The 14,046-nt window shown below is 45.3% G+C and overlaps 1 protein-coding gene across 17 annotated transcripts in view; it reads right to left on the reverse strand.

The window, feature by feature from the left end:
• DTNB (dystrobrevin beta) overlaps positions 1-14,046 on the reverse strand; it is a 204,876-nt gene that overhangs the window by 132,527 nt on the left and 58,303 nt on the right. For all 17 annotated transcript variants that reach the window (XM_054820030.1, XM_054820024.1, XM_054820029.1 and 14 more), the window contains 2 exons: positions 13,486-13,652; positions 2,505-2,629 (listed from right to left, as the gene is read on the reverse strand). In XM_054820030.1, the coding sequence (XP_054676005.1) occupies positions 2,505-2,629; positions 13,486-13,652 (292 nt within the window). The remainder of the gene's footprint in view (positions 1-2,504; positions 2,630-13,485; positions 13,653-14,046) is intronic.

Consider the following 14,046-nt stretch of genomic DNA (forward strand, 5'->3'; position numbering starts at 1 on the left):
CAGTAGTTCCCAGTCTGTCTGGAACTGGGGAGCCCAGCACTGGACACAGAACTCCAGATGTGGCCTCACCAGGGCAGAGCAGAGCAGAGCAGAGGGGGAGGAGAACCTCCCTCGACCTGCTGGCCACGCTCTTCTCCATGCACCCCAGGACACCGTTGGCCGCCTTGGCCACGAGGGCACACCGCTGGTCATGGAGAGCTTGGTGTCCACCAGGACGTCCAGGCCCTTCTCCGCAGCGCTGCTTCCCAGCAGGTCACCCCCACCCTGTCCTGGTGCTGGGGTTATTCCTCCCTGGGTGCAGGACCCTACACTTGCCCTTGTTGAATTCCATTGGGTTCCTCTCCGCCCAACTCTCCAGCCTGTCCAGGTCTCAGAAAAAACGCAATGCCATGCTTGCCAGTCAAGGTACGGTCTGCTACCGGTTGGAAGCAAAAAGCAGCTTGGAGGCACTTCTCTACCAGCCCCTTCTGTGGGTCGTGTATTACAAATACAACCACAAAACCAAGCCGCCCGCTCTTGCCTTTACCATTTCCTTGTCTAGCTGAGGGCTGAAACTGGTTTGATCCATTAACAAATTAATGAGTCCTAGCAAAACAAAGAAGTAATTCATCAAACTTTGTAATCTCTGTCAGAGGTAAAACTTTGGCTCGTAGTTGGGGGATCGGTTCCCGCAGCCTTCCTTCAGGCAGGCAGTCACGCTACCACTGCTGTCATTATTTCCATACGCTCTACTTATGCAATTACATAGTCTGTTATTTTTTGTAGAAGTATTACATTGTAAACTACTCATTTTCTCTTGGGAATGTTAGTGTGCTTCAACATGAAAGCGGCACAGAGGAAAATCTAAGAAAAACGTGAACGGATTCATGATCTGATAAGATTCTAAACACGAAATTGTTTTCCGTGAGGCTGAGCAGCAGCCTCACTACAGAAAACCCGGATTTAAGCTAAGTGACAGGCGCCACAACACATCCCGGCCAAGGCGGGGAGATAATTCTGTGGACAACGCACAATCTTGTCCCTGAGGGTCTGATGAGCCGCTCATTTAGGAGAACATAGACTTCAGCTCGGAGTTGAACAGTAGCATGACAGACTAGTATTTTTTAAAATTTAAGTGCAATTTCACAGAGAAAATCAGAACAACTCTATTCCATTAAATCAGATCAGCTCCCCTCGCTCTAGCAAGCATTATAAAAGCCGGTAAATACTCAGTGATGCGAGGCCTGGAAAAAACAATCACACCGCTAAGCAGAAACGGGGAAAGCCCAGAGCTCTGCTCTCCAGGAGTCTGGCACTGCAACGACTCTGCCGTGCCGTTACGGACCTTCTCTGCTTTTCACAAAAGAAAGCCACCCGCGTGTTTTACCGCACTCCGTCAGGCTTTACAATTCTCACCTTGCCAACACTTTGACAAGCTAGCCTCCAGCTTTTCCTTAATGACTGCGCAAGCGTCCAAAGGAGCGCGCCGAAGAGCCGGTCAGCGGAAATGGCAGGGCGCTAGGAGAGGTCGCGGCAGCGCATCCCAGCACCGACCCGCCCCGCGGTACCAGGCACCTCGCTTCTCCATTCGGGGACTGCGACAGAGGCAATGCTTCAAGGAGAATCTGGTATTGCTGACGTCTTTAAAAGAGCATCAGCTCCACTTCCTCGCAGAACTGCAAGTTACTCAATACTCACGAAAATAGGAGTGCTCCATTTTATATAAATGATATCTCTTTGCTTTGCTCCTCTCTCCTTGCTCTTCTCTATAGCACGTGCTTAAATTCAGATATATGCAAAGACCGAAACTTCTTCTCGGCTCTGTAGCACATTAAAGCAGACCTATTTGGAGGTGTAGGTTATTATACACATCCAGTAACAGAATTTGTTTGGGGTTTTTTTGTCTCGGGCTTCACTTTTGATGTGGAAACTGGCAAACAGGGAAGCAGGCTGATTCCAAGTCTGTTCAAACCGACACCAGTACAACGGTGTTTCATGAAAATCATTCCATCGGTTCGACAATAAGGTCAGAATGAAAGGGTGACACAATGCCACTGAGCAGAAGAACCCAAACCAGTGAGACCAGTAAGAACACAAAATCAATGCTCCCAGGCAACAGCAACAAGCTAAACCCCACTACTGCTAATAGCAGGCAACACTAACTTGCAAGTAAATACGTTTAACATTAAAATCATAGAAACAAAACAATTGACAATAAGTGAGAAAATAGCCAGATCCAATACAGTGAAGTGCAAAAGGTAAGACTCGTTAGTACTTTGACACGCTAATGGATCCAAGGAGAATATATAGTCAGGCCTTAGTCTAACTGCATATAAACAAGATATTCTTACAAAACAATACGTTTCAAATCATTTTTCTGAGAAACACTTGTAACAGTTACAGCATTGCAACTTCATAATTCTAAGGGCTCCTTTCTGCTGGCCTCTTCCAAAGGCAAACACGGCCAGAAATACCTTGCTTCGTATCACTGATGAAGCGGAAGACAGATTAAAATAGATACTCACACTATATGTGCAAGATCGAGTGGCTTTTCTGGCTGCTCGGGAAATACAGGACGAGGTGGTTCTCTACTTGGTACACAACCCAGTGATTTACTAATTGCATGGCTCAGCTTCTTCGCAGGAGATTTCTGTTTTTGAAAAGAATGACAAAAATGAGTTGACTATTACCAAGAGCAGGGTAGTAAGTGCAATCAGATAACAGAGAGGTGTGGAGAGATGCACAGCACTAGAATATTCAGAAATGTCCGGTGACGTTATACCGCACCAGCACCGCTCCCATTTCCATCGATGGCAACCAGTAGAAAGGTGCCGCTATGCCCCTCCCTCGGGCCTTTGCAGAGGCAACTGGTTTCCAAAGACAACTTCCACATTTTTTGTTCATCATGGGCAAAGCCAAGGTGAAAGCCAGTGCTGAGACAGACACGAATGACCCGTTTCTTTACTCTTTTTCCCAAATTCACTTGGCTGTGCTAACGAACCCCACAGGAGCAGCTATCCTGGGATCGCCAAGGAATGGAGAGCTGGCCTGAGTCATGCGCTTACACGTGCTTTAAGTCCAACGTTGACCTACAGAATGGCATCTTAAGTCGTGATTCCATCCACTGAACCCGGCGCAGTGACGTGGGAGGCCGGGTAACGCTTTTATGAGAGCTCAGGACTAACCTGGCAGCTCTGTTTTTCTGATCTAACTCACTCAACAACCATGTATGTGTAACCTAGGGGCTACTTACTCCTATGTCATGTTTTTACTACTCCTGTAAGACATTCCAGAGCAGAATTAGGACCAATTCTCAAGGCACATTGAAATTAAAATGCAGATGAACACTGATTTAATTAGGAGGCAAGGCTACTCAGGATGGGAGTTACACATATAGCTACAGTTAATATAAACTAGTAACTAGCAATTACTAACAATTACTATCAATTACTAACAATGAAATAAACAATTAGTAATTAGCAAAGCAGTGAGAATCTTCAACTCTGGGCCTCTTGCCTTAGCAAGAAAAGCTTTTTGAGAGGAGAACCTGTGTGTGAGGAAGTTGTTTCCCCGTAGATTTACATGGTTTGTAGTATCATGGAATCCCTGACGGGTTTGGGTGGGCAGGGACCTCCCAGCCCACCCAGTGCCACCCCTGCCATGGGCAGGGACACCCTCCACTAGCCCAGCTTGCCCAAAGCCCCATCCAACCTGGCCTTGAACACTGCCAGGGAGCCAGGGGCAGCCCCAGCTTCTCTGGGCACCCTGTGCCAGGGCCTCAGCACCCTCACAGGGAAGGATTTCTGCCTCACATCCCATCTCCATCTCCCCTCCTGCAGCTTCAGGCCATGCCCCTTGGCCTGTCACTCCCTGCCCTTGGCACCAGCCCCTCTCCAGCTTTCCTGGAGCCCCTGCAGGGACTGGAAGGGGCTCTAAGGTCTCCCCGCAGCCTTCTCTTCTCCAGGCTGAACCAGCCCAACTCTCTCAGCCTGAGGTCTCCATAGCAGAGGTGCTCCAGCCCTCGCCTCATCTCCGTGGCCTCCTCTGGCCTGGCTCCAACAGCTCCATGTCCTTCTTGTGCTGGGGACCCCCGAGCTGGACGCAGCGCTGCAGGGGGGTCTCAGCAGAGCGGAGCAGAGGGGCAGAATCCCCTCCCTCGACCTGCTGCTCACACTGCTGGACACGCAGCCCAGGACACGGGTGGCTTTCTGGGCTGCCAGCGCACGTTGCCGGCTCATGGTGAGCTTCTCGTCCCCCAACAGCCCAAGTCCTTCTCCTCAGGGCTGCTCTCCATCCATTCCCTGCCCAGCCTGGAGTTGTGCTTGGGATTGCCCCGACCCACGTGCAGGACCTTGCCCTTGGTCTGGTTGAACTTGATGTGGTTCGCACGGGTCCACCTCTCCGGCCTGTCCAGGTCCCTCTGGATGGCATCCCTTCCCTCCAGCGTGTTGACCCACCGCACAGCTTGGTGTCATCAGCAAACTTGCTGAGTAGGTTGGGATGCATTTTGAGTATAAAGTAAAATACTAATATCAATAGGAAAACAATTAAAAAAAGAGAAAAATTCCTTTCAAATTAGAAAAGAAAGATGAGCTGGATGCCCGTGAGAATATATTAGGGTGGCTGGTTCTTAACTGAAGTTTTATTATCCTCCTTCAATTACCTTACAACTCAAAGTCAATGCTAACTGAGAACTCTAAAAACCATGAAGGAAGACTGCCTCTGAATTCGTGATGAATGTAGTCTTGGGCAAAAAATAATTCCTCATGATCATATTCTTCCCTGGAGTACATGTCAGAGAAGATTCAAGTGGTAGCTACAGTCAAAGTCCAGTCACACGCCTCCATCAGCACCTAACACTGCTTTACAGCGTGCACTCTGGCCTGGTTACCATATTGAGACCATATCATTTCACAAATTAAACCGATTATTAAACCTAATTCCTTCCAGATTCTGGAATTCTTATTCGTCAGCCCACAGACCCAACCTGCGAAGCAGCGGAATGCGTGACGGCCACGGAGAGCAAGCCATCTCACCGCCTTCAGGTACCAGGCGGAACGGGCAATTCCTCTTCCCAGTACGTTATCTTTGGCGCTTGCAGACAGAGACTCTCGGCCCTATCAAAGTACCACCGCAAAAACCTTGTGACAGCTGTAAGATTCTTACCTCCTCTCACCACGAAGGGCTGCAGTAGATAATTAACTCCTTCAGGTGAGTCCCCGTAGGGAGCTCTGTAAAAGAGCATGTTCAGAAGCGCTTCAGCTTACTAATTCACTAAACGTAAGTGCTAAAAAGACTTACTGATGGGAAGCTGATGGGTTTCTTTTTTCACTTTTTTTAACGTGTTGACAAAACCTGGTAGATTGCAATCAGTGGATGATCCTTGCAAACAGTGTTGGGATGCGTGGCGCTTTCACTATGAAAGGTTCTACAGATGATCAGCAGCCTTTAATTATTTTAAAATCCTACAAAAACCACAATCCAATCCTTATAGTGCTTCTTACTAAGTCCACAGTAAAATTTAAATTACGCATACAAATGTGATGATACCTAAAGTAAAATTCTAGTTTTCCTAAATTAATTTTTCTACATGTTGAAAATTTCCACATTTATTTCCCTCTCAACTTGTTCTCCACTTCTCCTTTTAGAGTATTTCCTACTTTACTCTGTTCCCCATTCATCTTTCGGTTTCTGCACAGACCATCTATTCTCAGCGTGCCTTTTCCGTGACCTCCTCTTTGCAGTATTTTTAGGCTATTTTAAAGGTTTTTTCCATTGTGGTAACAAACACTATATCCTCTTGTGCTACGCCGCCATTTATTTTGTCAAACAAATGCAGTGCTGTCTAGTATGCTGTACAATCGAGCCACTACTGCAGCTTCACTTTCTGAAAATTATAGGGGAAAGATAATTTCCATTGATCCCAACTTTTTGATAATGCTTCTCGGTGCAGCTGGCAGCAAAAAGAGCACAGCAGGCTGAATGAGCATGCTACTCACAGCAAGGATACCTCTTACAGGGATCTCGTTTCCCTGAGAAATAGCTGGGTTTTCTTTCAATTACCTGAGTTTTGCTTTAGAAATTTCTACTAAAAACCACCTCTCTTTTATCACTGTCGTTAATCTTGACCTCCTGCCTTTGATGTCGTCTGTAAGCACCTTCGCGTTCTGCAAAGATGGGGCACTCTCCCCTTCAAAAAAGCAGAAGATGCAAACGGAAAGCCCCAGAGTACCCCAAGCCTCTCATCCGCCACCGCAAACCCTCAAGTCCCCGTCACCGCGAACCTCCCCAGACAACACCATCACTTGCCCATCACTACCACTACTGTATTTTTACCATCTTCTTCCTCCCCAGCCATTCATCTTGTTTCTTCTTGACTTTAATCTACGTTTGCCAATAGCTGGGGGCAAACCGTGTTTTATGAAGTATCCGTAACTTCTGTCACAAGAGGACCTCAGTCAGTTTGCACCTTGGAGGTACTACTGCAAAATCCCTAGGAGTAAATTTCAACTCCAAATACGGAGTTAAAACTAATAAAGAATTTCAGACTTTGAAAAGGTTTCACGCATCCTAGAGTCCAATTTATGGTCTTATTTACCTTCAGCTTTAGATGGGAAAGCAGTTTGGTGTGCCTTTATTTTCAGAGACTTTCAACCACTTCACATTTCCTTCGGCTACAGAAGCATAACTGTAGAAACCAGCCAAGAACGCGCTGCTCTGCCTTCCGCTTCATCCAGACGCTCTCCTGGGAATGGCAAGCAGGCAATTCATTTTTCTTTTACTTCCTAAATGGGCACGGTACATGCCTCAGCGGGATTTGCACTGCTGTGGCCATTACATCAGTCTGATGGTAAGCGTGGTTGATGATCCAAAAAAGTCAGGCACTTAAATGAAACACGTGGTCTTTATCCGGACACGACGCTTCAGCAACCTTCCTGGACCCAGGTATTCAAGGCTTTGGTTTTCCTCCAAAATGTTGAGTCATATAGCAACCTTCTTTCCCCTGTTACTGATCATCTAATTGCCAAGGCATTCACGAAAGGCTCCTTCTCCGCATGATTCCAAGAGGTCCACGAGGCGCAGGGGTCAGTCTGGCTCCAGCAATCTGCCAGGAGCGCTTTGCAGTTCTGGGCGCATTAGCAAAGAACAACGGCAGCACTTCTTGCACAACTCCTGCTTTTCAGCACAATGCCTCTTCTTAAATTTTAGTCTTTCTGAGATTCCTTCTTCAGCAAGCCCTCTCAGCCTTTTACATATCTAGACCTATCAGCGGAGGATGCTTACCTTTTTCCCAAGTCTATCAATAAATATCCAAAAGAAACAGTTTCTGCTCCTTTCTCATCATGCACAGAATACTAAAGCTTGTGAGAAACGTTTGCCACCAGTTACTGTAAGTGTTTAAGGAATCAATGAAGCTTCTACGTAGTACCAATTGAGTACGCAGTTACCAGACATCCCAGTGGATCCCCTTCCTCTTGTGCAGGTTATCTGAGATTTACATTTCTGGGTCTCCTGTCTTCCGAAACACCTATGAAGTCCAGAGCCAGAGGCGGACTGCTGAATGAGGTACGAATCCAGATAGCCAGAACTGTTTCTATACCACCACTTCCACCACTTCCACCACCACTTTCTAGAGAACACGTTTTAATAAATTTTTCAACTGAACAAGAAATGGAGGTCAGGACAGACGAGGTGGATATTATGAAAGCTGTCTTTCTCCAGGCCCAGCACCGGCTGGCACGCACGCATCCTGCAACCACCGCGGCGGTGAGCTGCAAAACTGCATTCCTCAGCGGTGCTACTGGGGTTCAGCAGCAAACACAGGTTTCGCGATCCAAACAAGTGTCTACCTACCAGCAAGCACATCTGGCTTCTCCAGGCTCCAGAGAAAGCTCAAAAAAAAAGTAAAATAAATACTTCAGAGAGGCTGGAATGTTTGCTCTCTTTCATAATGCAGAAAGCTGAAGGAGACCCTGGCTCTGCTCTGTGCGCTCTTCAGGTGATCTGACATTCTTCTTGTCCAGCCACAAGGCGAGGTTAAATACCTTTCCTATTAACTGCTGGATCGCTTGCCCTGTGGCAATCATCCTCAGCTAGAATCAAATGCAAACCAAACACTCGGCCTTCGGTCATTTCAGTAAATGTATCATCGATACATCAGTCAAGGACTGTCCTGGATTCTACATTTTTATTTAATGAACAATCATGGGTTTATCCGACTTAGTTATAAATCAAGCCCAAACAAAATATAACTTATGTAGTGATGCCTGCATAAGTGTGCAAATAAATAAAATAAAATAAAAATAAAATAAATAGCATTCATTTTCAGCACTAGAACAACTATTCAACTGATTTTTCCCAGACATGCAGAAGGCAGAGCCAGCAGGTCGCTGCCCCGTGCGGGGCCGGGCTCTGTGCGGCAGTGAGCCACGCACACCGCTCCGCAGCCCCTTTCTGATGACGGGGGTTCGGCTCGCTAACCTGGGAGATTAGGGAAATCCTGCGAAGGGACCTCCACAAAAAACACGGCAAATGCCGAGCACGTACGCTCGTAACCAAGTTTAGACAAAACTGAGTCGTGCCTGCATTCGGACAAGCATCACCCGAGGAGTCGCCTAGATCTGCACAAACGGCCGTGGCTGAGGTATGCGCATCGAATGCAAACGGACTGACCGCCTTCTGCTGGGAAAACTAATGTTATTGATGGAAACCACTGACAAACTGTTACACGGGCAAAAGACGTGATCAGTAAAACGCAACCGTGATGTTCCATATGTTTGAGAACCCACTGCATCTGTATTGTGTGTTACCAGATCCTTTTCATTTCAGAATGGTTTAGAGATCCTGTCTCTGTCCCCCTGCCTTCCTGTCAAAGGCTACATCCGTTAAAAAAAAATAAAAGTACCTCCATCATGGAATTAAAAAGCTGGAAACTACAAACTACATTACCAAAAGTTCTCTTTGTACCTTTTTCTAATTGTCTCCTTATACATCACATCCACCTCCACCAAAAGGGTCTCGTAAACAATCGTTACGATGGGCTTAGAAATTTGTAGGTAATAAAAATGGAATTGAAACTTGGTTGGCAAGAACACTTGTTTGAAAATTGAGGTTTTAAGTTACCCGTTTCCCTCTTCCTTTCCCCCCTCCCCTCCAACATGTGCCTCATTTTACTGACATTACTTGTAATACGATAAAATACGCAGGACGCAAACACAAAGTAAGGGAGCGCATCCACCCTTCTGCCATACTGAAAATGGGTAAGCAAGCGAAAAAATAAATAAATTTCCAAGTCAGTGCCCAGAGAGCCTCCCCTCTTCTCCCAGCAGAGGAACTGTGCCGAGCAGCCGGGCAGATTAAGCAGAAAGGAGCCAATACGTGTAACGGACACACGGCAATGGCATCGCAAGGAGGAAGCTAGAGCCCCCCGTCCGCCCCCGCTCAGCAGGGAGGGCAGCTGTCACCCGGGTGTCCAGGCCTGTATCTGTCCGTGCACGAGGGCAGCGTGCCCTCTGCTGGGAAATGCCGAATTATAAAAGGATTTCTCACGTCATTTGAAACTGGGAGCCCATGTGATGGTGGAAGCCCACACGTGGACAGCAACGTGACAGGGATGCAGAGCACCCGATCCGATACCGTGGTCCCTTTCGGCTTGTTTCTGGGGGACTGAGTGAAAACGTGCTCCAAAATCTTTAATAAATTTAAGGTAGTCTAAATGGGAAATTAAATGAACCAGAAATATGAGAGATGTAATTTTGAGAGCAAAATCTGATTAACAGCTACTTACAGGATTGCTAGACTTTAACTCGGGAGATAAAAGGGTCTGCCTTTCGGTTCAGATTCAATTAGTACCCACTCTAATGACTTCTCAGCGGAAGCCACGGCTATTATCACTATAGAAACAACTCAGCATTCGTTTGGTTTGTTGATACATACTCCAAAGCCACCACCTTAAGGGTGGTTATAACAAACATTCCATTATTTACAGCAGGAAGAGCGTTCTAACTCAACCACGGTTGGTAATAAGCCAACAAACCTTATACCCCAGGGTATGAGCCTTTGGGGTAACCTGGCTCTTTTATCAGTTTACCCGGAATTTAGAGATGACAGACGCTGCTTAAGTTTAGCAGACTAAACAAAAAATAAACAAACAGAAAGAACGATGACTAATCTACACACTTTCAACATGAACAATTTGCTTTGCAGTTCTGCTGCGCGTACATAACTAAATGAATCAGTGTTTAAAGCTTTAAGAAAAACAAAATTGAAATAGCCCAGAAGGAAAAATTTGGAAAGCGTTTGAAGGTTTTTCTCCCCAAACAGGCCCCAACAAGCAGCGTGTTTGTGCAGCAAAACCTCTTTCAAAAACAGGCTTCTACCTGAACTTACATATAATCACTATAGTAATACATGTATTTATATATATATTTAAAAATCACTGTACTATGTGACTTGTAGTATCAAAAATATTATAAAAGGCACTTCAGAATTTCAGGAAAAAGAACCGCATGAAAATACTTATTATTAATGCTTATTCTGGGTCTTGGGGCTCCAAAACTCTGAAAATACACCATATGAGACTGAACTTAGAACTGGCATGATTGAAAACCCAGGAAAAATAAATTTTTTTTAATTGTATCAGAATCTCTGCTAATCTCTGCAGATCTGGTCAGCAGGAGTCTTTGGCTCTTCACTCAAGAAATTATTGTTGAGTAAACACACGAGAAGGTCATCCTACTTCAGCCGAAGCCGCACCGCTGCTGAGTAGAGTGAAAGATTTATGACGCGCATTTTGCAGTCCCGTCTTCCTTTCTAGACACCACTATAGTGTTTTCACAAGAGTCTGACGTTGCTGACGCATGTCCAGTTCATGAGCCACCGTATTCCCCAACCTGCCGTCGGCAGAACTGCTCTCCGGCCGTGCATCCTTCACGGAACTTTGTGGGTGCTTAGTCCCATCTGAGAGATTTGCTGTTTTCTGTACTGAATGGCATCTTTTTTGAAAACCTAAGTGATCCCGAATAGACACCTTCAAATTCATCCCCTCGCCTGGACGTTCTTTGTCGCTTTATCACGTTCAGCTTCGCCCCTTTACATGCAGTACGAGTCACTGGCCAACGAAGGCCGAAGCGTCCAACTGAAGACACTTCTGATTCCCTGACGGATTTCATTGTCTGCCATTTAACCACCAATACAGTCCAGATCCAAAACTAAGATTTTTTTTTTTTTTTTAAATTAAGAAAGACTAATTTTCAATTTTCATAAAATTAACATACAAGACTTGCAAAAGTTAAAAAAAGATTAAAAAAAAAATATGTGAGAGACATCTCTCTCAAAAGATTCCTCTTCCAAGCTCAGTTTGTAGGAGACAACCCAGTCTGTAATGGGGTTTTATATATCCCTGAATTTTTCAGTCCATGTAAAACACTTAGTTGCTTAACAAACCCAGCAAACGGTTAAAAAGGCTCAGAAATAAGTTTCTAGAGCTAGAACCAGAAATATTACTTCAGATGACAGGAACACAGATGCTCTTTATGATTGCCTTATTGTTTGCTGAAATCCCTTAAACTTCTCCAGTTTTGTCCTCGATTTCCATCTTTTGTCTTTGCTTGACCTTTAGATAACCTTTTGCCTCGTAATTTCATCTTTCTTTGATTTGCATTGGGACGGTGCTGAACAAGAAACGTAAATATCTCTGCCACTCCTCATGCCTTTTAGTCTTTTGGCCCACGACCAGGCCTAACTCCATCGCTGTCCCACAAATGGATTGACATAAGCACGCCCTACAACAGTGCTCCTTCCATGTCACCTCCTGCTGCAGTTCCTCACCGGTATGAGTATCTGGTTTCCGCACAAGGCAGCCAAATCTGCTGCTACTGCTAAAATTCCTTCTACAGTCTTCTGGAGCAATTGTTTTTATCTATCAATGTTTTCATTAGATATGATACTAAAGTCTACTCTCTTTCAAGGTTCCCAACTATCGTTATTTTCTTTCATACATTCCTTTTGTTCTGTAAAAATCTGTTTCCCAATACTGTTTCCAGTAATCTTCTGCTTCCAGTTCCGTGCTTTGCTGCTTCCAGTTCCGCGCTGCTCCTGTACGTGCAATTCCCCCTCCTCCTCCATGAAGAGTACGGAAGGCAACACGTCCAGAGCCACCACCCGGTCCTGATGGCAGATAATTTGAATCCTCGGCCTCCACAGCAAGGTGCCTGCACCCAGGTTGTCCAGTAGGCATGGTTCCTCGCCTGGGGCACGTCCCAGACCTTACCCTAGGAGCTGCGGGGGAGAGTGCCGCTTGGTCCCCGCGGAAGCTAGGGGTTGTCCCCACAGGCGTGCAGTTCAGATCACGCAGCAACCTGCACCGTTTCATTTACCAGCAGGTCTGAATATCCTCCTTTTCCATTATACAACTTCCTGCTCCTCCAATTCACAGCATACCTTACAATCGGTTCAATCTGTACAGCCTCAGAAGTTAATACTGACACAAAACGGGGCGACAATTCACGGATCCTAGTATGGGCACGGGCACAGCCCGCCGTCTAACCTGACTCGCTGCAAACACAGGCCGGAGGCTTCCGAAGGAAAATACCCACATTTCAGGTAGAGCTGCTATTTAGATACGGCTTTGTATTAAAAACTCCAGACTGGATTTATACACTTCAGGAGATGATGAGCTACTGGTAGTGCAGATTAAACATTCCAGAAGTTTATTACCCATGTAGTTAAAAACCGACAATACTTAGGACTGTATTTTCCTGTCTTCGTCTTCCAACTACTGAATGGTATATTAAGCCTCAATTTTCTAAATTAAACAGTAATACTATAATGGCTCTTCCTCACAAAGGTAATTACTAATTATAATCCAATCATAATTTGAACTTCTCTTTGAATAAGTAAAAGGTGGGGCTTAATCTTTTGCCATAAAATAGGTTTTTATATCTAAAATTGTCTATTATTTCTTGAGACGTGATTATCATATAGTCATTTAACTGAACATTATTTCTCATATAATTTCTTTAAGGTTTTTTAGTTAAGAGTTTTCAATGCATATATTCACAATTGCCAGGACAACGACAATACTAAATTTTTCTCTTAAAGAAATACTATCTTTAAAGATGCCACTTGGATCACATTCCTTCTAAGCACAGCATTCACGCTAACAGGTTTACCTTTCTGGGGAGGAAAGGGATTGCAACCTTTAAGTCTTGTTAAGCTAGAAGAGAGGAAAATATAAGAAAAGTGGGACTGAGGTGAAGCAGGGAAGAAAACACACGTGTTACGGCCTGTCTCGTGTGCTTTAAACAGCACTGAATACCATGACAATCATCCATAAATTAACTACATGACTTGTAGTAAAACCAGTGCAGTTTACCTATTTATACGCTTTTGCTATATGAAAACCTTTAAGAGTCCTACTGTGCAGCTCTACTATAAAAACTTTAACTTTCAGAATAAACGAGTACACAGGTGGTTGTTTCAGCATGACAAACAAAGGCGAGTTACCCAAGAGGAATGCTCCTTCATCTGATGCTGGTTGCTATGAGGACCATTTGCATGGCCACGCCAGAAACAGTTTTGACAGAGCTGGTAGTTGTGGCACTGCTGGCATCGGTACCGGAAACCCATCATGCTCTCACACCGGCAGTACGAACATTCCACGGGATGGAAGACTTGGTGGAGGTGGGAGAGGGGAAAAAAAAAGAAAAAAGAAAAGTAATAAGTGAACTTTAGGAAAAACTTGACCATCAAATCTCATTGGAGCTTCAAAACCCACCCCCAGGTTCTTAACCACTAAACCCACTCGTTATTCTGGGCAGGTCACGGATTTTGAGTGCAGAGCAGGTAATTTCGGTAAGATTAACCATAAGTGTAAGTTGATGATAACGCAGCAGTTCCATCTGACAAGTTCAGTATTTCTTCTTCAGATTCCTCCCTCCTCAGGCCCAGGAGTCTCCACAAAAGTCCAACAACACTGAGAGCACACGAGTGGACAGCGAAAGCAGAAGGGTTATATTCACACAGGTTAACTTCCGCCCAAGGAGATCACTTTGCCCTAGAGGCAGC

Source organism: Grus americana, chromosome 3 (assembly GCF_028858705.1).
Source record: "Grus americana isolate bGruAme1 chromosome 3, bGruAme1.mat, whole genome shotgun sequence".
Taxonomy (NCBI): Eukaryota; Metazoa; Chordata; class Aves; order Gruiformes; family Gruidae; genus Grus; species Grus americana.